Here is a 26,632-nt window from a genome sequence, read left to right as displayed (position 1 = left end):
ATTTAAGACATGTACTTAATTTCATGTGATAGGTCCTTTAATATCACATAATATATCTGTCTTAAGGGGAGTCAAGTATATTAATGTGAAATGTTTTTGCATACGTGGTCATATTAATTTTAATAATAAGGTCTATTATGTGATAAATTAAGACTTATTATATTGATTAGAGGTCTTAAATGTGACATAAATTTAGAACCTATTATGTCATAATTTAGGTTCTATTTATATGACTTCACGTATGCAAAAACATTTCAGATTAGGAGGTCTATTATGCAATAATAGGTCTTAAATACACATGTGACAAATTATAGTCCACCTATTATAACATAACAAATTAATATTACCACCAAGTTATCATATGCATGCATCAAAATATTTATACTTTTAATTTTCAAAATTGGAATTTATAATTTATCAAAATTTCATTTTATGTGTTATTAGTGAGAGATTGAGTTTTTCAAAATAACTCATCAATATTTATTTCCACTTTATATGTTTATGTTTGTTTGTTATTAACGGAAAACTAAATTTAACCTTAACACTATATGCAAGGAATAACATAAATTAAATGATAATAATAAACTAATTATAATTCTTCATGTGTAAATCTAGAATTAAATATCAGAAAAAAATTATTAAAATAATTCTCATCTTCTTCAAATATTAATTACTGAACAAAATTTAACTCTAACTCTAAACCTACTTGCACACTAAATCAATTTGAGCCCTAATCCTAACCTGAGAATGAATTGAACTTTAAACCTAAACTTAATTTAATTAGAGTTATAACACTAACTTTCAAAGTAATTAAATTTAATAAACCAAATTGAACCCTAATTTTAACACAAAGTTTTAAGCCAAATTCACCCCTAATCTTAAACCTAATTGAATAACCTATCAATTTGAACCTTACACCAACTCTTAAGTTATGTATAGAACAGGCTCGAAATTATGTCCAATCATCCCACAATCATAGCATCTCATGTTCTGAAAATTATTCATTACTACTCTGCACATGTTTGACTTGTGACCAAAATTGTTGCATATGAAACATTGATCAGTAAATGTAGGACCATTATTTACATTATTCATAATTCCATTATTCATCTTACTTAACATCTACTGTTTAATTTATAGGCATTAGGCTATCTTATAAGAGGATTCTTGTTCTTAGGCTTTGTATTTCTTTGTTCTGAAACAAAGGACTCTCCTTTTTCATATCCAAGTCCTCTCATGTCCTTTCCATGTATTTTAATATCCAACATCTCATGCAGCCTTGCTGAGATAGCATTGAATTTGTCTTTGTATTCATTTGCAGTAACAAGTTCATCCCTTAGAGAAACAATCTATCTTTCAAGTTCTTGTCCATCATTCTTTGACTGTGTCAACTCAAGATTCAATTGATTATTCTCATAGGTAAGTCTGAAGCATTCATTTGATCTATCTTTCAATGATTAAGTTAGACTTTCTTCATTCTTCAATACAACATTCTCTCTAGCAAGATTCTCACACTCATCAAACTTGTCCCGATTCTCCATGCTTTGTTCTTCATTTTCTTTTAGTTTGTCCATCAACTCTTTCCTCTTGTCTCTTAAAGTGCTCACTTGATCTTTCAAATCCTTTTGATGAAATCTTTAGTTGCATTCAAGCTTCTCTTTAAAGAAATTAATTCATTTTTTTTTGCATCAAGATCTTCAAGAGCCACACAAAGTTGTCTCTGCAAATCAGAATCCATTGATTCAATCTCCAAGATATTCCTCAATAGGTTAAACTTCCTCAAAGGAACTAGGCTTTGATACCAATTGTTGGAAACAAGGATCACTGAGAGGGGGCCTAAACCAGTGATCTACTGGTAAACAAAATTTCTGACTTAATCTCAAACCACCGAAAGCATGTGCAAGAAAGAAAAATGTAAAAACATAATATAATCAACCACAAAATCATAACACCATGATTTTTACATGGAAACGCAAATGGGAAAAACCACTATGTAATTTGAACCCACAATATTATTCCACTATGGCTAGTTGTAAAATAATATTTCCTGAGGGGAATGCACTTGGATTCAGGCATACTACCTAGAGTTCACTACTTAAGTTACAAAATAAGGCTACAACCTCGGAGGAAGGCTCACTTCCTTACAAGAGATTACAAACCATTTAAAATAAGCGAAGAACTAGAAAGTACCATCTGACTATGCCAAATATCAATTCCAGTTAGGCATAAAATGATCTATTGCACTGGGCTAATAAACTGCTTTGCTCTGGTCTACTAAATCAACACAATTTTGAGTGCACACGTGAAACTACACTCAATTTCTCCAAAAACACCACATAGATTATTTTCAACAATTAATTCATTAACTCAAATGGTCTTATATATTCAGACACTCCAAAATTAATCGCCCACAAATTGACTTCACCAAATATTAAAGTTGAAACGTGTAACTGTAGGTCAGCTTGAATTTGTTATCGGATCATATACTAGAACAAAAATACATGATCACACGCTCCCTATAGGACTCACATATCATTCCAAACACATTTCCAATCACCGAAAACAACTTAAGGAATCTGGTCACATGATATCCCATCACACATGAAGAATACTTAGTTTTATTGTTCTACCAGATAATGGACCTTCAAACAAGCATAGGAATCAATACCAGAGGGTGGATTGGCATGATAATCTACTTCATATACCTAGCCAATTAATCATCAATCACCAAAATCATAAAATTGTATATTGAGTTGCACTAACTATATTAGTCCATAATTAAAAGACATCTGCTTAACCAAAACTTCATACCGAATGAAATCAGAAGATTGAGTTGCCATCAATGAAAACTCCTAAGAATCTACAAGCATTTTGAATCATCAATATCCATTGGAGTATCACCGGAACACCAAATTCCAACATGGCTTTGCTTGGATTCTTTCCAACATTTATGCTCATAATGGTAAGAATTCTAGAAAGTCTTTATGGTCTTCTATAGTGAATGCAAGGAAGAATTTTCCCAATGAAAAGTGGATCTTAATGGGAGATTTCAACAACCCTATTTCTAACTTGGAAAAGTTGGGTGGGGCCCCGATTGTTGAAGATAGTAATCAAGACCTGTTAGATATGATTAATGCTCTGGGATTGTTAGATCTTGATCTTCATGGAACTAAGTTTACTTGGTCGAATAGGAGAAGTGGCTCAGATCTTATCTAAGTGAAAGTGGATAGAGGTCTTATAACTCCAGATTGGTTGTTAGATTCATCCTGATGTCTTTCATCTTTGTCAAGGATTGGTTTTAATTAATTCCTCCTTGCACTAAGTATTTCTTCCTTGAATAGAAGAAAGGCTTTCTCTTTTAGGTTTGAGAAAATGTGGACCCTCAATAGTGATATGTATGACAAAATCAAAGAATGGTGGGACATTAACTTCCAAGCTATGGCTATGTTCAGAGTAGTCAAAAAATTGGCCAACATTAAAGCTAATGTCCAGAAATGGAATAAATCCTCTTTTGGGAATATTTTTCAAATTAAAGGTATTTTGAAAAGGGAGATAGATGATGTTCAAATGCTAATCCAAAATTTTGGTTATGACCAAGTCAAACAATGGACAAACAAGTGGAGATCCTCTCTAAACTCCATGATATTATTTCCAAAGAAGAGGAATACTGGAAACAGAGATCTAGAGTGATATGGCTAAAAATTGGTGACCATATTATTAAGTTATTTCATATGAATACTTTGAAACGTAGAGCTTCTAATAGAATCAAGAGGATATCAACCAATGATTCTTAGATTTACAAGCAGGAGGAGATAAGTAAGGAAGTTGTTCGGTTCTTTTCTCCCCTCTTGGTTAATGAAGGCTCCTTGGATATGGAAGCACAAGAACAAATTCTCAAAGAGATCCCGCTAAGTATCTCTCAAGTGATGAATAAAGCCCTGACTAAAATTCCTTCTTTTGAGGAGGCCAGGGAGGTGGTGTTCTCTTTCAAAGGGAATAAAATCTCAAGACTTGATGGGTGTCCAATGTTCTTTTTTCAACTCTTCTGGAACATTGTTGGAGTTCATGTTGCTAATGCTGCTAAGGAATATTTTGGATCTTAGTTGCTCCTTAAAGAGCTTAATGCTAGTTTCATTATGTTGATCCCTAAGTAGCCAAATGCCAACTGCTTTTTCCCAGGTCGCCAAATTCAGGACTCCATTATTTTTGTGCATGAGAATATTCATTCTCTCTCAATTAATAAGAAGTTGGGGATTTTGCTGAAGTTGTATTTTCTCATGGCATATGATAGGGTGAATTGGTAGTTTTTTATCAAAATGCTCCATGCCTTTGATTTTAGTGATCACTTTGTCTAGCTGGTGAATCAGTGTATTTCTATCCCTAACTTTTTTGTGTTGAATAATGGTTCTCCATCTGGCTTTTTCTAGGTATCTAGAGGCCTCTAGAAGGGGGACCCTATTTCCCCATTTTTATTCATCTTAATGGGAGAAGCCTTCAGTAGAATCATTCAAAGAGATGTTAGGTTCAGTAGACTCAAAGGGATCCATCCTTCTTCTAATGTATAGGTATTTTTGCATTATATATTTATTGATGATATCATGTTATTGGGTAAAGATTTAGTGTCGAAAGTGAAGAGTCTAAAACAATTATTGTCTTTATATGAAAAAGGTTTTGGCCAAAAGATTAGTCTTCCCAAAATCTCTATCTTCTTTCTTAATACTCCTGATCATAGACAGGTTAAAATTACAAGAATTTTGGGGTGTAAGCTTTCCTAATTCCTGGCTACTTATTTGGGTCTTCCTCTTTAGTTTGGGCCTACCCCAGACTCTTTCTAGTCTATTATGATTGATTGGTTCCAAACCAAGTTGGCTAGATGGAAAGGGGCTCTTTTGAGCCAAGTGGGTAACCTCCAATTGATTAAAGCTTCTTTGCAAAATTTTCTTGTGTATGCGATAAGATTATTCAAGATCCCTCTAAATTTTGTGTATAGAATGGAGAAGATCAAGAAAACTTTTTTATCGACTGGTACAGAGATGAAGAATTCACTTCAGCTGGTTTCCTGGGATCAAGTTTGTCTTCCTAAGAGGCTTGGGGGTCTTGCAATTAGACATATCCAAGAATTTAACAGAGCCCTCCTCACCAAAAAATTGTGGAGATGTCTTTTAGAGTCTAATGAGTGGATATCTATTATTCGGAATAAATATTTGGGTCTTCTCCATTCTCCTCAACAAGTTTTGGAAGACCCTTGTCTCCCTCAAGCTACACCAACTCTCTGGTTGAATATTCTTAATATGAAATCCATCATTTTAAAAGCCCTGAGATGGAGTCTTCAAAATAGCTAGAAGATTAGATTCTACAAATATTGGTGGTATGGTGATGGCGCCCTAATTGATTTCCCCTAGGCCATTCCGCATAGAGCTTTGTGTGTGGATTTGGTTGGCTTCTAGGTAGGTGATTATATTTGGTAAGGTCAGAGGGTTGATCTACTTCAATTGGATCCTATGTTGAAGCCTCTTTAGGTTTGGTTGTCTTTTATTCATATTCCTACATCCCCATTTGAGGATTCTTTGATTTGGGGTGTCTCTTACTCTGCTGGATTTTTGGTCTCTCAAGCTTTTTCCCTGCAGATCATAAATTGTGCTCCTACTCCCTTTTGGTCCCACCTCTGGAATCATTTTCTGGTGCCCAAGATTAATATTTTTTGTATGGCTCTTCATGCATAACAAAATGCTTTGCATCGCTAATTTGTGCAGACGTGGAATGTTGATCCCCGATAGATGCTTTCTGCGTAAAGAAAATAATGAGAATGTTTCTCATCTGCTAATTAATTGTGGTTTTGCCTAGGGTATATGGTCCTATTTTTTTTATCTCTTGGGGGTTATGTGGAGTTTCCCCTTCAACATCTTAGATTGTTGTCTTCTATGGAGATGCCCTTCTGATAATCTGGCCCTTATTATTTTGTGGAACTTCATGCTTCCCCACATTTCTTGGGGTATCTAGAAGGAAAGAAAAAATCATATTTTCAAGGACAAAGAATCTTTAGCTTTCTCCATGGCCTATTGAATTCATAATTCCATTAAGGAAAATTTTGTCTCCTCTTGTATGTCCTGCCGGATTGATCCCTCCATCCCTACCTTGGCATCAGACTGGGAGATCATTAATAGATGAAATATCAATTGGGAGATTTCTAAACCAACTATTAAGCTTAAGAAGACCAAACCAAATATTGCTTGGGTTTCCCTCCAAAGGATGGATTAAAATTAATATTGATGGGACCACTAAGGGAAATCCTAGGCTGATAGGTTGTGGGGGAGTTTCTTGTGATTACACTAGTAGGCTTGTCTCAGTAGTGACACTCCCACTAGGTACTTAGACAAACCACTTTGTTGAGGAAAACACTGCTTACCTTGGGGTCCAACTTGCTTTCCAGGAGATCATAAAAATGTATGGCTCAAAAGTGACTCCCTGAACATTATTAATTGTCTAATTAATCATACGAAACCTAGATGGACAATTAAACACCTAATCTAGGATTGCCTTAATATGATTTCCATGTTGGATGAAGTTTCAATCACACATAGCTTTTGGGAAGGTAACCAACTTGTGGACCACATGGCTAACTTGGGTGTGGGTTATGAGAAAATCAAATAGCAGAGGGAAGAGAAAACTTTCCTAATGCAATTGTGTGAACTGGCATGAAAGGATGTTTCGCATCTTATAGATTCTCAATGGCCAAATTTTAATGATGCAATCTTTTCACATGTGTAAAGCTACTCACCATAATAGTTGGTATCGTCATTATACTAGGGCTTCCAGATTGTTCTTGGTTTCACTGTTTTGTGTCTTCTAGTTTTGGTCTGGTTATGAGACGGTAATTCTCAGGATTGGCAAGGAAAATTTGAACATGGGGGTAGATAAAAATAGGCTTAAGCTGACCTCGTATCATAAGTGGGAGAAAAATAAGGAATTATGGATTGAGATTACAAATGGTGGCCTTGTCCCATTCATTAAGAAACTACATGGTAATGATCCTAGAATGACAAAAGGTTTTTTTAATGGCTGAAATAATGGCGTTCTCAATGCCTATGGTGTGGAGTTCAGAATCGATGAGGAGATTATTGTGGGTATTAGCAGATTAAAAATGGAGGGGAAAAATTTCAACACATAATGTAAGGCGATGGAGGAAGCCCTCTCTATTCTCTTTGATAAGAAAAGTGAAAGAGATAGAGTTAATAAAATGGTTGATGAAGGTTACAACATAAATGACCTGATGAAACTATGGGCCAATGTTGTGGAGGTGATTATGAGGTACATAACCTTGGATGGCCACTATGGTAGTATATTTTCGTATCATTTCACTATTTTGAATCATTTTAGAAATGATAGGAAAATTTCTATGTCGTTTCATTCACTTTCTTATTTGGAGCATATTCTTTCCAATCATGCGAAGAACTATGAAAAACCTATTCTTCATGAGGTCCTTATCCTTCTTTTAATATAATATTCCAAAAAAAAATTAAGTTAAGCCCTCGTTGGCCCTCAAATGTGAAAGTCACCTCAAGTCTCGGACTGGTCATGATGTGCATGTTGTGTCTGATACTAAAATTAAGGATTATAGGATGTTGGGTGTGATGGCTATGGGCTAGTGTGACCTTAAAGTGTAGGAAGAAGATTCTAAGTGCAGACCCTCTAAAGATGAGGGTCTCCCATCAAAGGCCACTTCGGGCACTAATAGCAGTAGGAAGTATAAAAACCCCTCTATTAAGGTAGCCTAAAAGAACAAAACCCCTCTTCCCCATGACACAGGTAATAGCCCTATAAATAAAAAGGCTGGGAAGTCTAGGGATCTAAATGAAAAAGGTGATAAGGATATCAAGTTGGATATTACCCTAAACCTCGACCAATGGGACCTAGATAGTAGTAAAAGGGATTTGATGGATATTGACCTGTTAATGTCTAATTCCATTGTTAGGAACCAAGAAGGAAAACTAAGAGGGGGGTGAATCAGTTGCGAACCAGTTATCAATAAATTATAACCCAAAATAAATTATTTCAACTTAAAACTCAATGTCGATAAAACAAACTTAATGCCAGTAAAATAGATTAATAGTTAAAGTAGTACTGGTATAAATTCATGCATGAAATAGAAAGAGAAACAACATCCATAACACATGACACAGATATTTTGACGTGGAAACCCTGTAAGGGGAAAAACCATAGTGGGAAACCTTACCCACAATCAGATGATACTATTGCAGATAGTAAGTGTATACAAATGGGGTCTGCACATGCAGAAAGGCCAACCGCCTAGAGATTGCTACCTCAATCACAAAATAGGAGTCACACTGACTACAATTGGATGGTTAAATCCAATAACAATGTACTGCTTCAATATAGCATCTGTAATGTTAGATTCAGTACTGGTTTAAGCTCTAACTATGACTGTCAAACACCTTCATAACCTTCCTTCAACCTTCAGATAATATCTATGTGATTCGCACAAGGATCAACTTATTTTTTCTCTATAATGATCTTCAATATTCGCACACACTCATAATGATGATCTTCAATAAGATCTTATAATCATTTATACAAAACCTAAGACCTCAACATTAGGCCGGCTCACTAAATATATTACAATTAAATCAATTACAAAATAAGTCTTGATGTGATACAATATGTCGACTCTATACATTTACACATTATCCAATCAATAAACCTTTTCCAAAACATGTTGTGCTGATCTAGAATGTGATATCATGTACCAATCCATAACCTAGACTTATCTGTCGGTAAAGGCAAATACGTGAACTTGATTAGACCAATAAGAAAAACGCCAAATCCAAACATCCAATCTGTGTCTTTGACATAACCAAACGATCTCTAGATGATAACAGGTTATCATCACTATTGGTGAACCATATATCCTATCGGTGAAGCATATACCGATGACTGTGCATAAGCCACTATCCATGCACGTGAACACAATGTGTCAGTTCAACAATAAACCAATATAACCAGAGTGCTAAATCAACAATTTAGATCTCCAAGAAGATAAGTGTTGACATCAATAACAAAACCAATGCAACACATGACAAATTCATCAATAATACCAATAATCTCCCCCTTTGGCATTGATGGCAACACTAGATGGAAAAACATCTAAGTGCCAAAAACAGAATGCCAAAAACCAATAATCTCCCAAAATAGATCAATACAAATTTTTATACCAAAAACAAAAACCATATTACCAGAAATACATCTCTCCCCAAAGTACAATTTTTTCCATAGATATCTCTCCCCCTTTGATATCAAATGCCAAAGCAGTTAAGAATAAAAACATAACATACAACTAACTACTCCCCCCGAGCAATAAATCTCCTTCATCAAGACTGGAAAAAGATTTTTCTGTTATTCCCTATCAGTTTGATGCCATTCTTCATTATTCAAGTCTCTGCTGGTGGGGAAATTGCCCCAAGATGCTCTCTAAGATATTCAAATGTTTCCTTGGGCAAAGGCTTTGTAAAGATATCTGCAATTTTCTTTTAGTATTCACATAAACCAATCTCACCATAGTGCTAAATCAACAATGTAGACCTCCAAGAAGATAAGTGTTGACATCAATGACAAAACCAATGCAACACATGACCAGGTCATCCATAAAACCAACATCCACTTCCAATCAAGATTAGTGTTTTTGTTGGGTCATTAGTGAAATCTGAGTCATCAAATACGGAATATCCAACATTATCAATACTTTCACAGAAATCCCAATGCTCGATAAAATTGATAAGCTCATAAAAATGACCTAGAAATTAACTGAAGATGTCAAAGTCATAAAAATAAAACATGAATCCATAATTGCCAGCATGGAGAAAGATTTGGTAGACATTAAGAGAAGTCTCAAGAATTTGGTTGAGATTAGCAAAAAAGAAATGAATAATAATGCGTGGTCGCGCCCACAAAAGGATATGAAAATCACAGTAAAACCTTTCCTTGGAATTGGGCATTCCATTAGGTGACCAATATCTCCCTCTGTAGACGTTCATTTACTTGTCAAACCAGGGGACGTATACTTTAAATGGCGCAACAAAATATATGCACTAGGAACTCATTTTGGTCAAATTTTAGCAGAAATACATACTGGAAAGAAATTCTACCTACGCTATAGGAAGGTAATGCAAAGCTCTTTGACTCAACTATGATATGATTAAAATAGAAATCATGGTAACTACAACTGAAACACAAACTATGAACTGGCCTTATGCTGCAGGAACAGGCACAGTGATGGATTCCTTGTGCTGCAGGAGCAATGTAAAGCTGAGTTTGTATAAAAACTTTAAAGATGAAAGCAAACTGAAGCTTTAACAGAAAAGAACAACTAACTAACTAGCTACAGATACCTACTAAGTGGGCCCCCTTAGCAAGCATCTCCTGATTATGCAGATGCTAAACTCAGAACTTCATTGAACTTTATTCATAAAAACAGAATGATATACATTGTTTTGTTGATGTGGAAACTAACAACAAACTCTGTCTCTGGTTAAACAGATTCTGTCTTTCATTATCATATTGATTCTTACATGATAACTACTATTCTGATTCTATCTTACTCTATCTATCATCTCCCCCCTTCTCTCTCACGCAGGAGAGAGCTTTATTTAAAAACAGGAGAGCAACTAACTAACTAACTCCATCAAAGAAAGACGTGGGAGTAAAATATATCCTCGAGTCAAGGAACAAACTTCATAAATGAATTTATGCGTTCAACCCGATCCAGAGAGAGAATCTAGCGCTCCACTCTTTCCCAATTAACTGCCATTAAAATTCTTTCCCATGGTTTCGGTCACAGAGTCTTCGCCGGAGCTCCCTCGAAGTCGTGCAGGAAATGGACTTTACTACAAGGCCGAGATCGGCTGTGCTTGACTCGATCGTTCTTCAACAACCTACGAAACAAAAGGTAACAGGCAACAGAAAAAGGCGTATGGCACATACACAATATCTATTCATTAATCACACATTTAAATTCACTTCATCATTCAAAAACTGTATACGATATATCAGTCCTTTTAGGGAGTCAACGGGGCAATAAATGCAATCAAGTCAACATAATGAGCTGTAGGAATATAAAAGTATCTTGCTACAGGATATCCCAAAAAGGTTTCAACAAAGTCTGAATATTCATGAAATAACAAAAGCAAAGGCATTTAAAAGTTTATCATAACATCCAAATTATGAGCATATTTTAAGCTCATCACTGCCCCCTACTTAGTCCAATGCTGGTCCTCTAGCATTAACTTTCTTGGTGGTTTCTCTGAAGTCGGTGGCTGCTACATGACTTTGAAATGGATTTTTAAACTTGTAATAAAATTTTTTGAAATCCTGGCATTTTTCATACCTTTGGTCTTCTAATTCGTTGTTAAGATTTGTAGCCCGGTGAGGATAAAGTGGCCACATTAGCATAGGGGGTCTGAATGTCAGCGGCAACCATAGTTCAAATCTTGTTTGAAGTCCCAATTGAATATATCTGCTGGTTCGTTTGAGAGCTGCTGTGAAATTTAGGGGACCATGCGGTTCTGATTTTCTTAACCCAACAGTTAATCTCTCCCATCTTTTCTCATTTCTGTTGAATGCCAATTTCCAAAATGAATATTGTTGTGCCTGGAATTCATCATATACTTTTTTCTGATATAAAATATTTTCTCTCTTGCTGAAACATTATTAATACCATATGTCAGATCAAACCAATCTTTCAACATTACATGGGAGTTTGAACTTTGAGAACGTAATGGAACAGGCTCTGTTTTCTTAGCTTCCTCATATGTTTCCCACTGTCTGCCATAATTTGCCTCATTTGCTGCCCATGACATAAATGCTCTCAAATGAATATCACCAATATATGGAAGAGGATTCCATTCTGTTTCAAATGGTATTAAAAAGCCATGCAAATAGAATTCACACAAGGAATTCCTTAACCAGTTAGGGGCTGCCTGGTATGCTTCATAGAATTCCTTGGCAGTATGAATTATAGGATCTTGGTTTCTGGAAATTCTTATCAATTGGAACCATAAAAACTATTCTTTAAGGCACAGAGCATAAACTCTGGGTGGTGGTCTACATTCCATAATCTGACCAGTTACTTTTAACATTTCGTCCATTTTTGCTTTCAACTCAGCAATTTCCTTCTTCTGACTTTCAATTTTCTTTTTCAATTTCTTCTTTTCTATTCCCCATAGACTTTGTTGCATGTCAGTCTAGGCTATGTATCAGAAAGTCAGGGTTTGCAATGTAACTATTTCCCAATTAGCTTTAACATATTCTCGAAACTCAATTAAAAATATTCTTATACACAATAATGGCTTTACAAATTGCAGGGTGGAATACAACTTCACTAGGCACATTCAATTGTTCAGTCTGTTCTTGCTCATGCTGCAAGATAAATTATTCTTGTTGCTACGGTGGAGAAGTTTGTGCTTCCTCTGAAAATTGCATAGCAGCAGTAGCCAAATCATCAAGATTTGGTAACCCTTGCTCATCATGCCTTGTTTCTTTTGTCTCAACTTGTTCCTCTTCAAGAACGAACGAACGAACGAACTTTGGGCAGCATTCTCGGACACATTCTGAGAAACATTAAATTCAGACTCAATAGACCCTTCTGAAATTACAATCACCTTTGGTTGCGATAAAATAGGGGAGGTCTTAGATTGTTTCCTTGCGGAAACCCTTCTTGGTACTGATGCAGCTGCAGGAGGTGTTCCGGTAGCTTTCCTCTTCCTTGTTTTTTCAGAGGGCTTTGCCCTACCAGAGGATGACGGTGAACTAGTAAGAGCAATAGGTGTTGCTGTAGGAGAAACAGCTGTAGGGGAAGGTGCTGTAGGAGAAGGGCATTGCCTTTTCTGAGAACGAGCGTCAGATTTTGGGGACCCTTCTGCCTTTGTTTTTCCCTTTTCTTTCCTAGTGGTAGACCTAGTTTGTACCCTAGCAGAGGATTTAGGTGCGAAAGCTGCAGGACTAGATGCTACAGGAGTAGATGACCCTTGCCCTGTTTTGCTGGTAGATGCAATTTCTTTCTTCTTTTTCTGAGGCCGTGGGGTAAGTACCCTAGGGGGCTGTGGAATTTGCAAACTCTTTTGGGCAACAAATTATTGTCAGGAGAGAGGTGAGACATCCCTCAAAGAGCGCTCAATCAGTAATTTAATAAGGCCATGATGAGTGACAGAATTATCTTTCCCTTGTTGAGTTCCGTGGGCACTTTGTTCTAAAAATTTTAACAAGAAATTCAGAACATTTATAACTAACCCATGCCTCATATGGCTCAATAATTTAAAATGATGAGAATGCAGATAGGAAAAACGGCCTTCACAGGTCAAATACCTGATTATGTAAATAGCATACTCTGAATAAGGAGGAGGCAACGATACGTGCCTACATCCCTGCTTAGAGACTTCTAAAGGTCCATCAGTAGGCATTGAAAACTCAGCCTTTGCAGCTGCAGCATCTGAAGAAAAGTTTTCTCCAACGGTTGGAAGCCCAGTTACTTCAGCAATTCTATTTTCGGTTGCAACAACCGTTAGACCCCATACGGTGGCTTCCCCTTCAGAAAGGGTTCTCAAAAATTCTCCAGCAACCTCCTCATCAAAATCATTTAAGCTCAAGAAATAATTTAACCACCCACAGAGGCTGAATGCGTGGACTGTTTGCGGATTTTGCAATAACATTTCATGAGCTACAGGCTCATGTCACACCAATTGACCACCCATGTTTGTAGTTTTCCTTTAGCTGAACTCAATTCCTTGCTGAAGGTTCAAATTCTCTGTTTCCCCTTTTTGCTCTGGTTTTTCTTCTTTCGTGTCATCACATTTCTTTCTTTTTTTCCAAAAATAAACTTTGTACAAGCAGTCTTAATCAAAAATCATGCAATAAAGAAGGGCATGCGAGCATATTTGGAAAGTACCAGAAAAGTATTAAAGAAAGATTATTTTGTAGTTATGGCAGCAGCGAAAAGACAGATTTTAAACGATGGATTACCCCACCCCCTACTTAAAGTATGACATGTGTCCTCACATGTTGTAAAGAATAGGTAGAGGTTCGAGTAATAATGACCGGTACATGCATAACAGTAAATGAATAGAATGAAATAAATCAAATATGCGATAAGAAAAGATATGGCGTACCTTTGATAATTGCACGTACGTGTGAAGAAAGATGACGACATCTGCATGAATTGACAAAAGGATATGAAAATCATAGTAAAAACTTTCCTGGGAATTGGGCATTCCATCAGGTGACCAATATCTCCCTCTGTAGACGTTCATTTACTTGTCAAACCAGGGGACGTATACTTTAAATGCCGCAGCAAAATATATGCACTAGGAACTCATTTTGGTCAAATTTTAGTAGAAATACATATTGGAAAGAAATTCTACCTACGCTATAGGAAGGTAATGCAAAGCTCTTTAACTCAACTATAATTTGATTAAAATAGAAATCATGGTAACTACAACTGAAACAAAAACTATGAACTGGCCTTATGCTGCAGTAACAGGCACAGTGATGGATTCCTTGTGCTGCAGGAGCAATGTAAAGCTGAGTTTGTATAAAAACTTTAAAGATGAAAGCAAACTGAATCTTTAACAGGAAAGAACAACTAACTAACTAGCTACAGATACCTACTAAGTGGGCCCCCTTAGCAAGGATCTCCTGATTACGCAGATGCTAAACTCATAACTTCATTGAGCTTTATTCATAAAAATAGAATGATATACATTGTTTTGTTGATGTGGAAACTAACAACAAACTCTGTCTCTGGTTAAACAGATTCTGTCTTTCATTATCATATTGATTCTTACATGATAACTACTATTCTGATTCTATCTTACTCTATCTATCATCTCCCCCCTTCTCTCTCGCGCAGGAGAGAGCTTTATTTAAAAACAGGAGAGCAACTAACTAACTAACTCCATCAAAGAAAGACGTGGGAGTAAAATATATCCCCGAGTCAAGGAACAAACTTCATAAATGAATTTATGCGTTCAACCCGATCCAGAGAGAGAATCTAGTGCTCCACTCTTTCCCAATTAACTGCCATTAAAATTCTTTCCCATGGTTTCGGTCACAGAGTCTTCACCAGAGCTCCCTCGAAGTCATGCAGGAAATGGACTTTACTGCAAGGCTGAGATCGGCTGCACTTGACCCGATCGTTCTTCAACAACCTGTGAAACAAAAGGTAACAGGCAACAGAAAAAGGCATATGGCACATACATGATATCTATTCATTAATCACACATTTAAATTCACTTCATCATTCAAAAACTGTATACGATATATCAGTCATTTTAGGGAGTCAACGGGGCAATAAATGCAATCAAGTCAACACAATGAGCTGTAGGAATATAAAAGTATCTTGCTACAGGATATCCCAAAAAGGTTTCAACAAAGTCTGAATATTCATGTAATAACAAAAGCAAAGGCATTTAAAAGTTTATCATAACATCCAAATTATGAGCATATTTTAAGCTCATCAATGCGCAAGGCCTCAAAAATTTGAATGAGAAAATGAAAATCCATCAAGTTCAACCACTCAATAGTATTCTAGAAGTTTAGGCTTGTATAGGCCTGTCTACCAAGACCAGGAGCAGGATTCAAGAGAAAAGTGCCATGAGGAGCATCATGGAGGAGCTAGAAGACATTAATAAAAACTTTATTGAGAAAAATCATGAGCTTTTAGGAGCTTTAGTTTTTTTTTTTTCTGGTTTGCCTGATGCTTTAGTGTTGTTATTTTTGCAAGGCTTTATGGAGTTATGCCCCTATTTTTCTTCTAGTTGGTTGTTGGTTTTGGAATTTATTGCTGATTTTTTGTTATTTCTATATTTGGATCTAGGTTTTGAGTCCTTGTAAAACCCGTTTTATCTTAATCAAAAATACTACAACCCAAGATTCTTGTGATTTTATTTTGAAGAGCTAGAGGCACATAGAGAAAGTAGATTTTTACTCTTAACATAATTTATATGTTCACCTGATAAATTAACATAATTATTCAAAATCTTCTTCCACCCCTTAGCTTCAAAAATATAGGCTTTTTCCAAAGATAATAGTATCATCTACAAACTGTTGTTGAGTGATAAGGACCAATTTAGAAGTAGCCTTAATACCTTTTAACCTACCCACATACCTATATATCTGAATATTTCATCCTAAGACGTCCGCCACAACAATGAATAGGAATGTAGAGAGGGGATCACCTTGATGAAGCCCTCAACCATAGGAAAAGTAGCCTTTTGGTGATCCATTAAACAACATCAAAATCAATGGGGTAGTAGCACATTCAACTATCATCTTGTGGAATTTATCTTTGAATCCAAACTTATTTTAAAATTCAAAGAGGAAGTATCGAGAAACCTTGTCATAGGATTTCAAAATATCCATCTTAAAAACCATACTAGATATTTTAATCTATTCCATAGAATGAGATAATTCATGGGTGGTAATAACAGAATCCATGATGTGTCTACCATTAATAAAACCATTTTGATTTTCTAAGATCATCTTATCTATGACATTTTTGAGTCTATTAACCATTATCTTTAAGAAAAAATTATACAAATTGTTGCAAAGGCTTATAGGTCTAATGTCTTTTAATGGTGCAACATTGTCACATTTTGGCATCAAAGCAATATAGCTAGAATTGACTTGTTGAAGAAGTGTACTGATTTGAAGAAGTCCTTTGTTGCATTAAAAGAAACCATCCCTAAAACGTCACAAAATTCCTAGAAGAAAGTGAAGGGAAACCCATCAGTCCCTGACACCTTGTAAGATCCAAAACAAAAAACAACATCGTTAATCTCCTAAAAGGAGACCCTATAATTTAGATAGAGAATAACCAAATCTGTAATAACCTTAGGTATAACCTCCACTAAGCCTTCAGGATCACCAAAGATATTTAGACCATTATTTTTTTTATTTTCATAGAATGAAATAGCCATCCTTTAAATCTCATCATCATCCTTCGTAAGGGAACCATATTCTCTTTGAAGTTGTCTTATCTTATTATTTGTATTAGAAATTATTATTTTTCCTTAAGATAAGTGGGGTAAGGACCCCCAAACATTACAAAGTAATATCAAGAAATACCACAAAGAAAGAGGCTTGGAGGGTAAGACAACTAGAAAACACAACATACACTAAGAAACTATTAACATTAAAAGAAATCAAAAAGTGAAAATAGATTCCAAAGACAATGTAATCAAAAAATTAAAAAATTTAAAAAAGGAGACAACAATTAAAACATAAAAAACTCAAAAAGATAGAGTCCTAGTCCTTGGCCATTTCCTATAGAGTTACCACCTAAACCATGTAAGTCATAGAATTCTTACCTTTCTTTTTCTCTCGACTCATCTTCTTTTGTCCATTCTCACTCACCTTACTCTCAAAATTTCTTGCCATAGTGACAAACCCAACCATAGTTTTGTATATGATATTGTTGTTATGATTAATTAAATCGGGATAGGCCCAAACATTTAACATAATTGCTTAATAATGACAACCTATGGCACATGAGGAGTTCACATGATATTGTTGTTGATTTTGACTAACCAGTTCATTAAGTTTTCCAATTTGATTATTCTTTCTCTATTCTTCTCACATTCAATGCAATTATGTAGGGTTTCCAAGTTTTCAACCCTATTTATAAAGTCTTCAAGATCTACTACTAAAACATATGAATTATGCTCCTTTCCTATAACCCTTTCTCTTTTTGTTCCTCATCCTCATCGCCATAATCATTAAGAATAATAAGACATTATAATACGTCCTCTGATTTATCCTCATAGGGTGGGGATCAGGAGAGAGACTCTTTATGAATTAGGTTGAGTGGTTGCTCAAGATTTTTTTTCACTATCCTGATTCACTTCCTTGTTAGGGTTTGAGTCCTTTTAATTGAGTAATATTATTTAGTTGTATCCTTTGAATGAGCCTCCTCTCCTTCACCAAGGTCATTTTTTCCATGTGTGCTAGAAACATTTGTTTTTTTCGTAAGATTTGAAAGTCTACTAGACCTATTATCACCTCTCTTAAGACATTCCTCATTTAAAATGTCAATGACTAGATAAGGCAAGGCGAGGTGATTGGTTTTTCTCTCATGGGGAATTTTATCCATGTTAGGCTTTTTACTACTTCTAGGAGGGGTAAGAACCTGTTTTCCTTTATTAAAGTTGGTCTTTAGGCCTAATCCACGGTTAAAAGAGGAGTTTCACTTCCCAAACATAATTTTTTTTCTTTTGAGGTGAACAAAGCAGTTTTTTTCTTCAATGATATGGCTTTAGACAAGGAGGGAACATCCCTAGCAAAAGGAATTTTACTTTTAATTTCTTCACCCTAGGGAAAGTTATATTTTTTTCCTAGGAGAAACACATTTAGAGGATGATTGGTTTACAAAAAAAAAATAGATAGCATAGATTAACCCCTAGTGTAATGGAGAATAAACTCCTTCAGTAGCACATTTATACATGGAGCAAAATTGAATGTAAGGAAAAATAAAATGTCTATTATTCTTAATGTGATTAAGGAATAGAAAATGATACTTATTCATAGTAGTGAATCTTTCCTCAAGAGTGAACTAATTAATGAGATGGTAGGTCACAACCTCTTAGGGAGGAGGCAAATCATCCTTGCTAAGAAGTTAATATTTTCACCCCCATGAAAAAATATTATCATAAAGTCTTCATAAGCATATTTCATTTTGAGTTAACGAACCTTCTCTCCCTCCCAAATTAGGCAAATAACCTAAAAAATGAGTTCCTCTATGACAATAAATTTTATGATACTAAATTAGACTCTACAACTCCTCTAGTTATTCGAATTGAGACAATAAATACTCATCTTTTCCTTTCATAGCTTTAAAAAGAGAGGTGATGTCACCCTTGAAAAATATATTCTATACTTTGACATTTTTCTTAAGGGAGAGAGAAGTAGTGGACTCAAATATTAGTATTTTACCAGCCATTACATCTTTCTATACTTTATCAAACATAATAAATAGAGGAAGCCCAATACCTAGACAAGAAAGGAAACAAAATACACTTTTGGCTATAATTTTAACAAGGATTTTGTAATTAATTAATTATCCCACTAGTAAATGCATCCTTATCTTCCATGCAAGATAAATAGACTAATACCTAATCTACGTCTTCCCATATTCATCTTTTCATTCCATTTTTATGTTGCCAAGAAGGAATAGTCTCATCAATGGGGTTGTTGGACTCTCTCTAGGTTTTCAGATCAATATATTGATAATACCCAGAGAATTTTCAAAAAAAAAATTAGTGTTATCTTTGATCTTTTTATTAACCTTTCCTCCATCTTTTCTCATGTCTTGTGAGTCTTGCTCCATCCAATGTGTCTTATTAGTAAATTAGTGCTTTTTTTTGTTCTTATTAATCATCCCATCATGCTCATCATTACGCATATCACCAAAGTACTCCACACAATATTTTTGCAATTAATTAAATTGGTTCTCAACATGATAATTAAAGGCAATTTCCTATCATCAATTATAATATTTCTTATTGCAAAGGGTATATTCCTACCATTCTCCCAATTATTCCATTCAAAATAATGTATTTATTTGTTATCAAGAGAATCAACTAACTTATTTACTTCCTTATATCTATGTTTAACTCTTCATTATGGTGACATGGTAGGAAGCCTCCTACTATACTCAACGATATTTTTTATTCTACATGGGGGGTTAAAAAAGGGGTGTAGGATATCAACCATAATCTCGAAGTTACCTTCAATTATCAATTTTTGGAAGGTATGTTTAAGGACTCATTTTATCACCCACCATACAAAAAAATCCTAAGCTTAATTATTTGTCTTAATCCCAAATCTTATAGCATAACCTTCTATCATTTTTCATTTATCATATCTTGTAATAACCCTAATTGTTACTATTCCAAGGTTTCCTTTGTTGCATCCATCAAAATTTTATTTGACCCATATTTTTTTTATTTATTAATTAACATATTGCCTTATAATTCTCTTGGGAATTTTAATTTTATTAATTTTTCAAGTGATTCCCAAATTCAATCTAATATATGATTTAAGGTTTTTAGGAAGCTAAGAAGCTTCTTGATGTTTTAGATAGTTTATATTTTCACTTCTCCCATTTCTGGTCATTTGTAGGACCTCCTTGTTGTTCTTCATATCCTCTTGAAAGATCCTATTTTCTATTTCCATCCAAATCCCCAATAAAGGAAGAGGGAATATAGTTTTGTAGCTCTTTAATAACATGATGTTTAAAAGGATTTTTATCTCTTCAAATTTTAGTTAAACTTATTGTAATTTTGAGGTTGATCCAATTAACTTGAAGGAAAGACAACAAACCATCCCAAACTTATTTAGTGAATTTGTGTTGTAGGATTAAATGGTCTATTGACTTCACTTTGTTGAAGCACAAAAACATCTATTAAATAAATTGAAGCCCATTTTAACATGATTATAAATTTATAATTATATTATGATTACTCTTCTACCAAAAATGAGTTATTTTAGTAGTGAAATCAAACTCCATGTGAAATCAAGTATTCTAGTGTTTTGCTCCATCATACAATAGACCAAAGGAACATGAAATTTGGCTGAGAGATTGGGTTTCTAGATGGTTTCAACCATTTTGTTCATATTGAAAAATCAATAGTCCCCCAAATGCTTAATAAATTGACTTTTGACCATGTCCCTTAAGGAGAATTGAGTGAAAATATTATATAGTATGTTTTTAAAATATCAATTTTTTCTTATTTAGTATATTTATATTATAAAATACTTTGTGTTACTTATAGTTTGCTTGTACTAAGAAAATATTTTTAAAGGGTTGATATATCATTAAATGATATTCATTATTCATTTATATTATTAGTGTGTTAAACATTAATAAAATACATCAAATAAGTAACAATATATCTCCCACTCTTCCCTCTTGAGAGATGGTTTCAAAAATAATACACTTCTTCTACACTAAGTTAAATAGTTGAGGAAAGGTCCCTACTCCTTAAGTTGTGAACTTATGTTGTCCAACCATCATTAATTCACAAATTATTTAAAACATTGGTGAGATTATCAAAAATTAATTTCACATGCAAGTTTGGAAACATAACCAAGAAGAACGATAGTCTAAATAAGAAATTGAAAATATTATAGGAAGAAATAGAGAAAGGAAACAATGGCATTGATATTCAAAGAGATAAAACTATTGTTAGAGAAGAGTGGAAGAAGGTGGTCATAAATGAAGAATTAATATAGAAACAAAATTATAGGTTCATATAGCTAAACTTTCCAGATAAAAACATTTGATTCTATAATCAATCTATTGTCAAAAATAGGAAGACAAACTCAATCACCAACATGGTAAACGAAGATGATATTTTGGTTGAATCTAAAGAAGAAATATATAACATTTGTGCCTTCTTTTTTCTATCTTTTAATATTTATCAACTTATGGACAAAAGCTATACAATTTATTCTTAGAAGATTTAGGCTATCCCATAGCTTTTCAGTAATGAAGATATAAAGTTAATGTTGGAGCCAATATTGTTGGAATAAGTTAAAAAATTTGTTTTCTCATTTCACCTCTTGAACAGTCCTAGCTTGGATGTATTACCCCTTCATCTAATAATTTTGGGATATATTTTGATATCATCATTTATTGGTAGCCAAGGATTTCATAAGACATGCTTCCTTATAAAAATAACTAATACATGTATTGTCCTAATCTATAAAAAAATTGATCCAAAAGATATCCAATATTATAGATCAATCAAACTCTACAATACTATTACAAAAACTTGTCTAAATCATTAGTCAATAGACATCAACCTCACTTAGAAAAGATGATAACTCCAAAGCATAAAGGATTTATGAAGGAAAAACCCTTCGTGTCAAATTCAATAAAATTATTTTGAAAGAATCCTTGTCTTCCTCTTTTGATCAAACTAACTGAATCCTCAACATAGAACAGGATTATTGAAAAATTCCTTAAAAAAAAAGGCCATATGAAAAAGAAAGTTATTAAGTCATGCTAATAAATCCTCCTTGTCAAGTCTTGCCTTTAGAGAATCGATGCCTAATACCCATCACTTTTGAAAACCCTTTCCATTCAAGATTAAAAAAATAAAACAAATCTAAACAAAATTACGGATGGAAACTAAAGAAAAATACGAGTGGTTGGTTGCAAGAAAAAATGAGGACAATTGTATAATAGCAATTAACTCTTGAGAGAATGAATATGATATTTAATATTCACAATAAAACATAATAATATATTTTTTATTCAACACTAAATAAAACAACACACTTGTCCGAGCAATTGCTTTGTTAATTCATTTCTCATATAAAAAGTATTCTACCATAGTCAAAAGCAATTGTTTGGGCTTCAGCCCTAGCTCACCCAGTCGTGGATCGCAACTTAAGGCGTGGGTATGCTCCCCATGGTCTTGAGTTCCTTTCCATTTCTCAAAAGCACTTGTATTTTTGTGCATAACTAAAACCTATGGTATCTATGAAAGAGTCGAACAATGGAAATCCATTATGCAGGAAAGTCTTGTGACAATCACAAGCATTTTTATTCAAAGCAAAACTGACAAATTGAGGAAGCAGACATAATTGAGGCTCTGAGATTGTTCTAACACCCCACGAACTTGTAGGTAGTAAACATATGACCGTAATGCTTTCCTTTCCCATCCTTATCAATGGCATTAAAAGCATCAGTTTCTAAAACCAGTCCTCCATTTTTGCACTCGTCCACAATTCGTACGATCACATTTTGATCCGTCGAATCATTTGTCACCTGTAACAATTCAAATGATTAGGCAATAAGCATAATATATATAAGCTAACAAATTCTAAATATATATGATGCAGTTTACTTGGATGCAGGTGCCGCAGAGGGAAAGTTCCATGGGCTGGCCGGCTTGGTCACAATACGCAGTCCAAAGGTATTCACTGCGAAACTCTAATGTTTGATTAGAGTCAATTGTAGCGCAAAATAGGCCATCAAGGTCGTAATTACGACCAGCAGAATCATACGGAGTGGACGTGGTCAATGTCTCGCCATTAACACACAGTATGGAAGCCAAAAAGAAGCATAGAGCAATCCACATCACAACCTTGGAAGCCATGACTATATTCTCAACCCAACAATAATAATATGAACTGATTGTTGTGTTAAGGAAGGCGATATTGTTCTAAGAATGACTCCTAGCATTTATAGCGTTAGCATCAGGTTTATTTCCATTTTTTTATCACGGTGGCCGTGCAGCCCTTGGTTTATTTCTTCTATGGAGCCGGCTGCGAGACAAATAGGACCAAGGATTAATTTAAATTTTGATATATCCAACTCCGAGCGACGGTGAAGTTTAAAACGAATACTTGTTTTACATCAATGACTTGTAAGATGATTTCTCGTATTCTTCATGGAGACCGGCAATGGAATGGAATTATGATTGGAGTATTCTCTGTAAACAAATGTTTGTTCGGTAATATCTATTTCAACATTGTTTTAGTGTGGGAAACAATTTCTGTTAATGTAATCAACCATTATTTGTGTAAGACATGCAACGGAAGTTTAGAATTGGTAATCTTTAATAAAATTTAATAAAGCTTTTTTACATTATTAGTTAATTTTAAATTATTAAAAAACTTTTATTTAAACAAAATATTTATGATAAAAATTGTATACAATAAGTCAAGATGGATAAAATGCACTCTTTTAGGCATGTACGTTGGGATATGATAAGCTATTCTTTGAACACGCAATATTTGAAGGTCAAAGGTTATATGTTGGATGATTCAAAGTGTATTTAAAGGGTTTCAGAGCATCAACGAAGCTAAATATTTAAATGGCTATGGGTTAGGCACTATGTTGGGTGCCATTCAAATGAAATCAATATTATATATGTCTCATGGCTGTCTATTTTCCTAGGAATGGGTTTTTGCAAGTGTTTTTCATGCTCTTCTTTTGGGTTAACACTATGGCTTTCCCTCCACTAGTTTTCTATAAATTTAATCATTGCGTAGTAGTTTTGTATGAGTTATATGCAGGTATCTAGGTGTTATAAGTTTGGTTGGAGAAGTGAAGTGAACTGTATTATTGTTGTCATCTCTCATTTGAAGAATAATAATATACTTGTCCTCTTTCTCTAGTTGAGTTTTTTCTCAAAATGCTTTCACCATATCAATTTATAGTGTCTTTTGGTTCCTAATTTTTTTAATTGTTGTTGAATGTTGTAATCACTTGATAATTCTCATTGTTTTACAATAAATAAAGAATAAGAGTAGTGATTCAAATAACTAGATGGTCGTTGATGCATCTAATTTATATAGATGATCACATCGCTTGTAATAGACTCCCACTAAATCCTCTATAGTAGTTTGGAAAAAAAAAATTTTTAAAACTTCTTATAATGCAACATTGGAGATAAATAACACCAAGAAATATGGGGTTCATATGGTGTAGGTTGTGGATGAAGTGGACAAAGTGGTTGAAGAAAAAATATTATAAAGAAAATCAAGTACTAGAGCATCACCAACACAATAATCATCTAGGGAGGAAACTCAAGTATTACCTACTCTCCTAGTCCAATTTGCTTTTCTTTCACTTTCTCCTTCTACTCCTAAAAAGGTACCTATTCATCTTCATAAACAAGCCAACAAAATCAATCAATAAGCTAATGAGGAGAAAGTAAACATCAATTAAATGATGTAGAGCGGTGTAAAATTAGGCAGGAAGGGTGGATTCAAATCAACAGGCAAGGAGGGAGTACCAGATTCTAATCTAGAGGCAAACATAGGGGAATCACATGCAGGAACAGGACAAAATGATCCAAATGGGGCCTCGAGAGATAAGCTTGATAGGCTAGAGGGACTTCTTGAGGATCCCAGAGGGATTGACGTAGTAGGCTTAGTGGAAACGAATACTTTAGGTCAAAATAATGGGGATCCATGTGCTCAGAATCCTAGGGACCCATGTGCACTTGCTAAGTTAGAAAAAAAGGAAGGGTAAACTGGGGTTGGAGTTCCATAAATCATGGGTCTCACTTTTTGGGGTGAAACCCATTAGAAAATCCTCTCGTTCTCCTATTTGCAATCTCTTAGATCCTAAGCAAGGTAAGTTTTCCACTGTTGTGCCTAATTCTATTATTGACTATAACATTTCTCTTATGGGTTCCTCCTTAGCTAGAAAGTTCATGGGACCTAGACCCAATATTGAGGTTGCTAGAGCTTTTGTTAAAATAAAATGGTGTCTCATTGTTCAAGTGGAGGTTTTTGTATTACCAAAAGTGTTTTTCTCTTTTGGCTTCTCCTATGAGGAGGACATGTTGGCTACTCTCTATTGGGGACCCTGGGTTATTAGTAAGGATTATTTAGCTTTAAAAAAATGGTTCCTAAAGTTGGGTCTTTTATATTTCACCTTTGAAGTTTTCCCTATTTGGGTTCATCTTCCTAGGTTACCAATGGAATATCTAAATGAAGATGTGTTTAAGGGGATAGCTAGTTCTTTTGGGGAACTCCTTTCCATTGATCCCATGACTGCTACCAAGAAAAGGCTTGTGTATGCCAGAATATGTGTTGGAATCCTTCAATCTAAGGATATTCCCACCTTGATTGCTATTGTGTCAAAATTGGGAACATGGGAGTAGACTATAGAGTTTGAGACTCTACCTTTTGCTTGTTTTAACTACAAAAAATCAAGCCATTGGGATAAAAAATGTCCCTCTAGAATTCAGAAGAAAGTGGTAAAGCCAAATGAAGGGAACCAAAAATTGTGGAGAGCCAAACCTAGGTAATGGAAGGGTATTCCAGATATGATGAATCCATCCTCGAATATAGATGAGCAAAGAAGTGATAAGGAGAAATACATTATTAGTAATGTTTCAATAGAAGATACTCATAATGAGAAAGAGGAAGGCTAGGTGTCTGGGGAGTTGAAAGAAGCTCACATTCCTAGATCGATAGGAGACTTGTATTTGGAATCTTCCACATGGATAATCAATAAGTTAGCATCTTTGAACAAGGATGAAGGCTCTGATGTGGTTGATCCTAGGGCAATGGAAAATGTGAATACTACTAATCCAAACTTTGGAGATGGAAAATCATCTAGAGTTGATGTTTCTCTTTCTCCTAAAGTGGTTCGTCCTACTTTTGGAGATCAGAGCATAAATGCATTAAATGGAGAATCTTCTATCTCTGTGTTTTGTTTTGAAGATTCCCTTATTTTTTAGGAGAATCTTAGTTCTTCTAAAAAATCAGGATCTGGAAAGCCAAAGCATTTTGGTAAAGAAAATAAAATCTAGGAGGAATCAGAAATCAAGGATGATCCACCTTTCACACAGGTGGAAAGGGAAAAGGGAAACAAAAAGTCAGCAACTTTTGGAGTCTCTACAAGAAATAGGATAAAGGATGACTATAGAAATACCAAGAGTTCTGAATGAAAGTCATCAAAATGGCACATGGAGCATGCTAGTCTTCAGAGTATTGTAGATGGGATTCAAAAAACTATCCCTAAACTATGCTTAAACAACACCCCTTTTAAACAATGAAGATTATGACTTGGAACATAAGAGGGCTCAATGGTCCACACTAG

At 34.6% G+C, this 26,632-nt stretch overlaps 2 protein-coding genes across 2 annotated transcripts in view; one reads left to right on the top strand and one right to left on the bottom strand.

Moving 5' to 3' along the window:
• The window catches only part of LOC131857566 (probable aldehyde oxidase 4), a 29,869-nt gene extending 16,969 nt beyond the window's left edge, over positions 1 to 12,900 (top strand). The window contains exon 3 of the mRNA XM_059210241.1: positions 12,692 to 12,900. Within this exon, the coding sequence (XP_059066224.1) occupies positions 12,692 to 12,900 (209 nt within the window). The remainder of the gene's footprint in view (positions 1 to 12,691) is intronic.
• Positions 12,901 to 15,112: 2,212 nt separating this feature from the next.
• On the bottom strand, positions 15,113 to 23,168 carry LOC131857565 (pathogenesis-related protein PR-4-like). Its single transcript, XM_059210240.1, has 3 exons — positions 22,917 to 23,168; positions 22,689 to 22,837; positions 15,113 to 15,212 (listed from the first exon to the last, which is right to left on the bottom strand). The coding sequence occupies exons 1-3, from the start codon at positions 23,166 to 23,168 to the stop codon at positions 15,113 to 15,115; spliced, it is 501 nt and encodes a 166-aa protein (XP_059066223.1).
• Between the last annotated feature and the right edge of the window lie 3,464 nt (positions 23,169 to 26,632).

This window comes from Cryptomeria japonica, chromosome 8, assembly GCF_030272615.1.
Source record: "Cryptomeria japonica chromosome 8, Sugi_1.0, whole genome shotgun sequence".
Taxonomy (NCBI): domain Eukaryota; kingdom Viridiplantae; phylum Streptophyta; class Pinopsida; order Cupressales; family Cupressaceae; genus Cryptomeria; species Cryptomeria japonica.
This window is presented reverse-complemented; position numbering and strand designations above follow the sequence as displayed.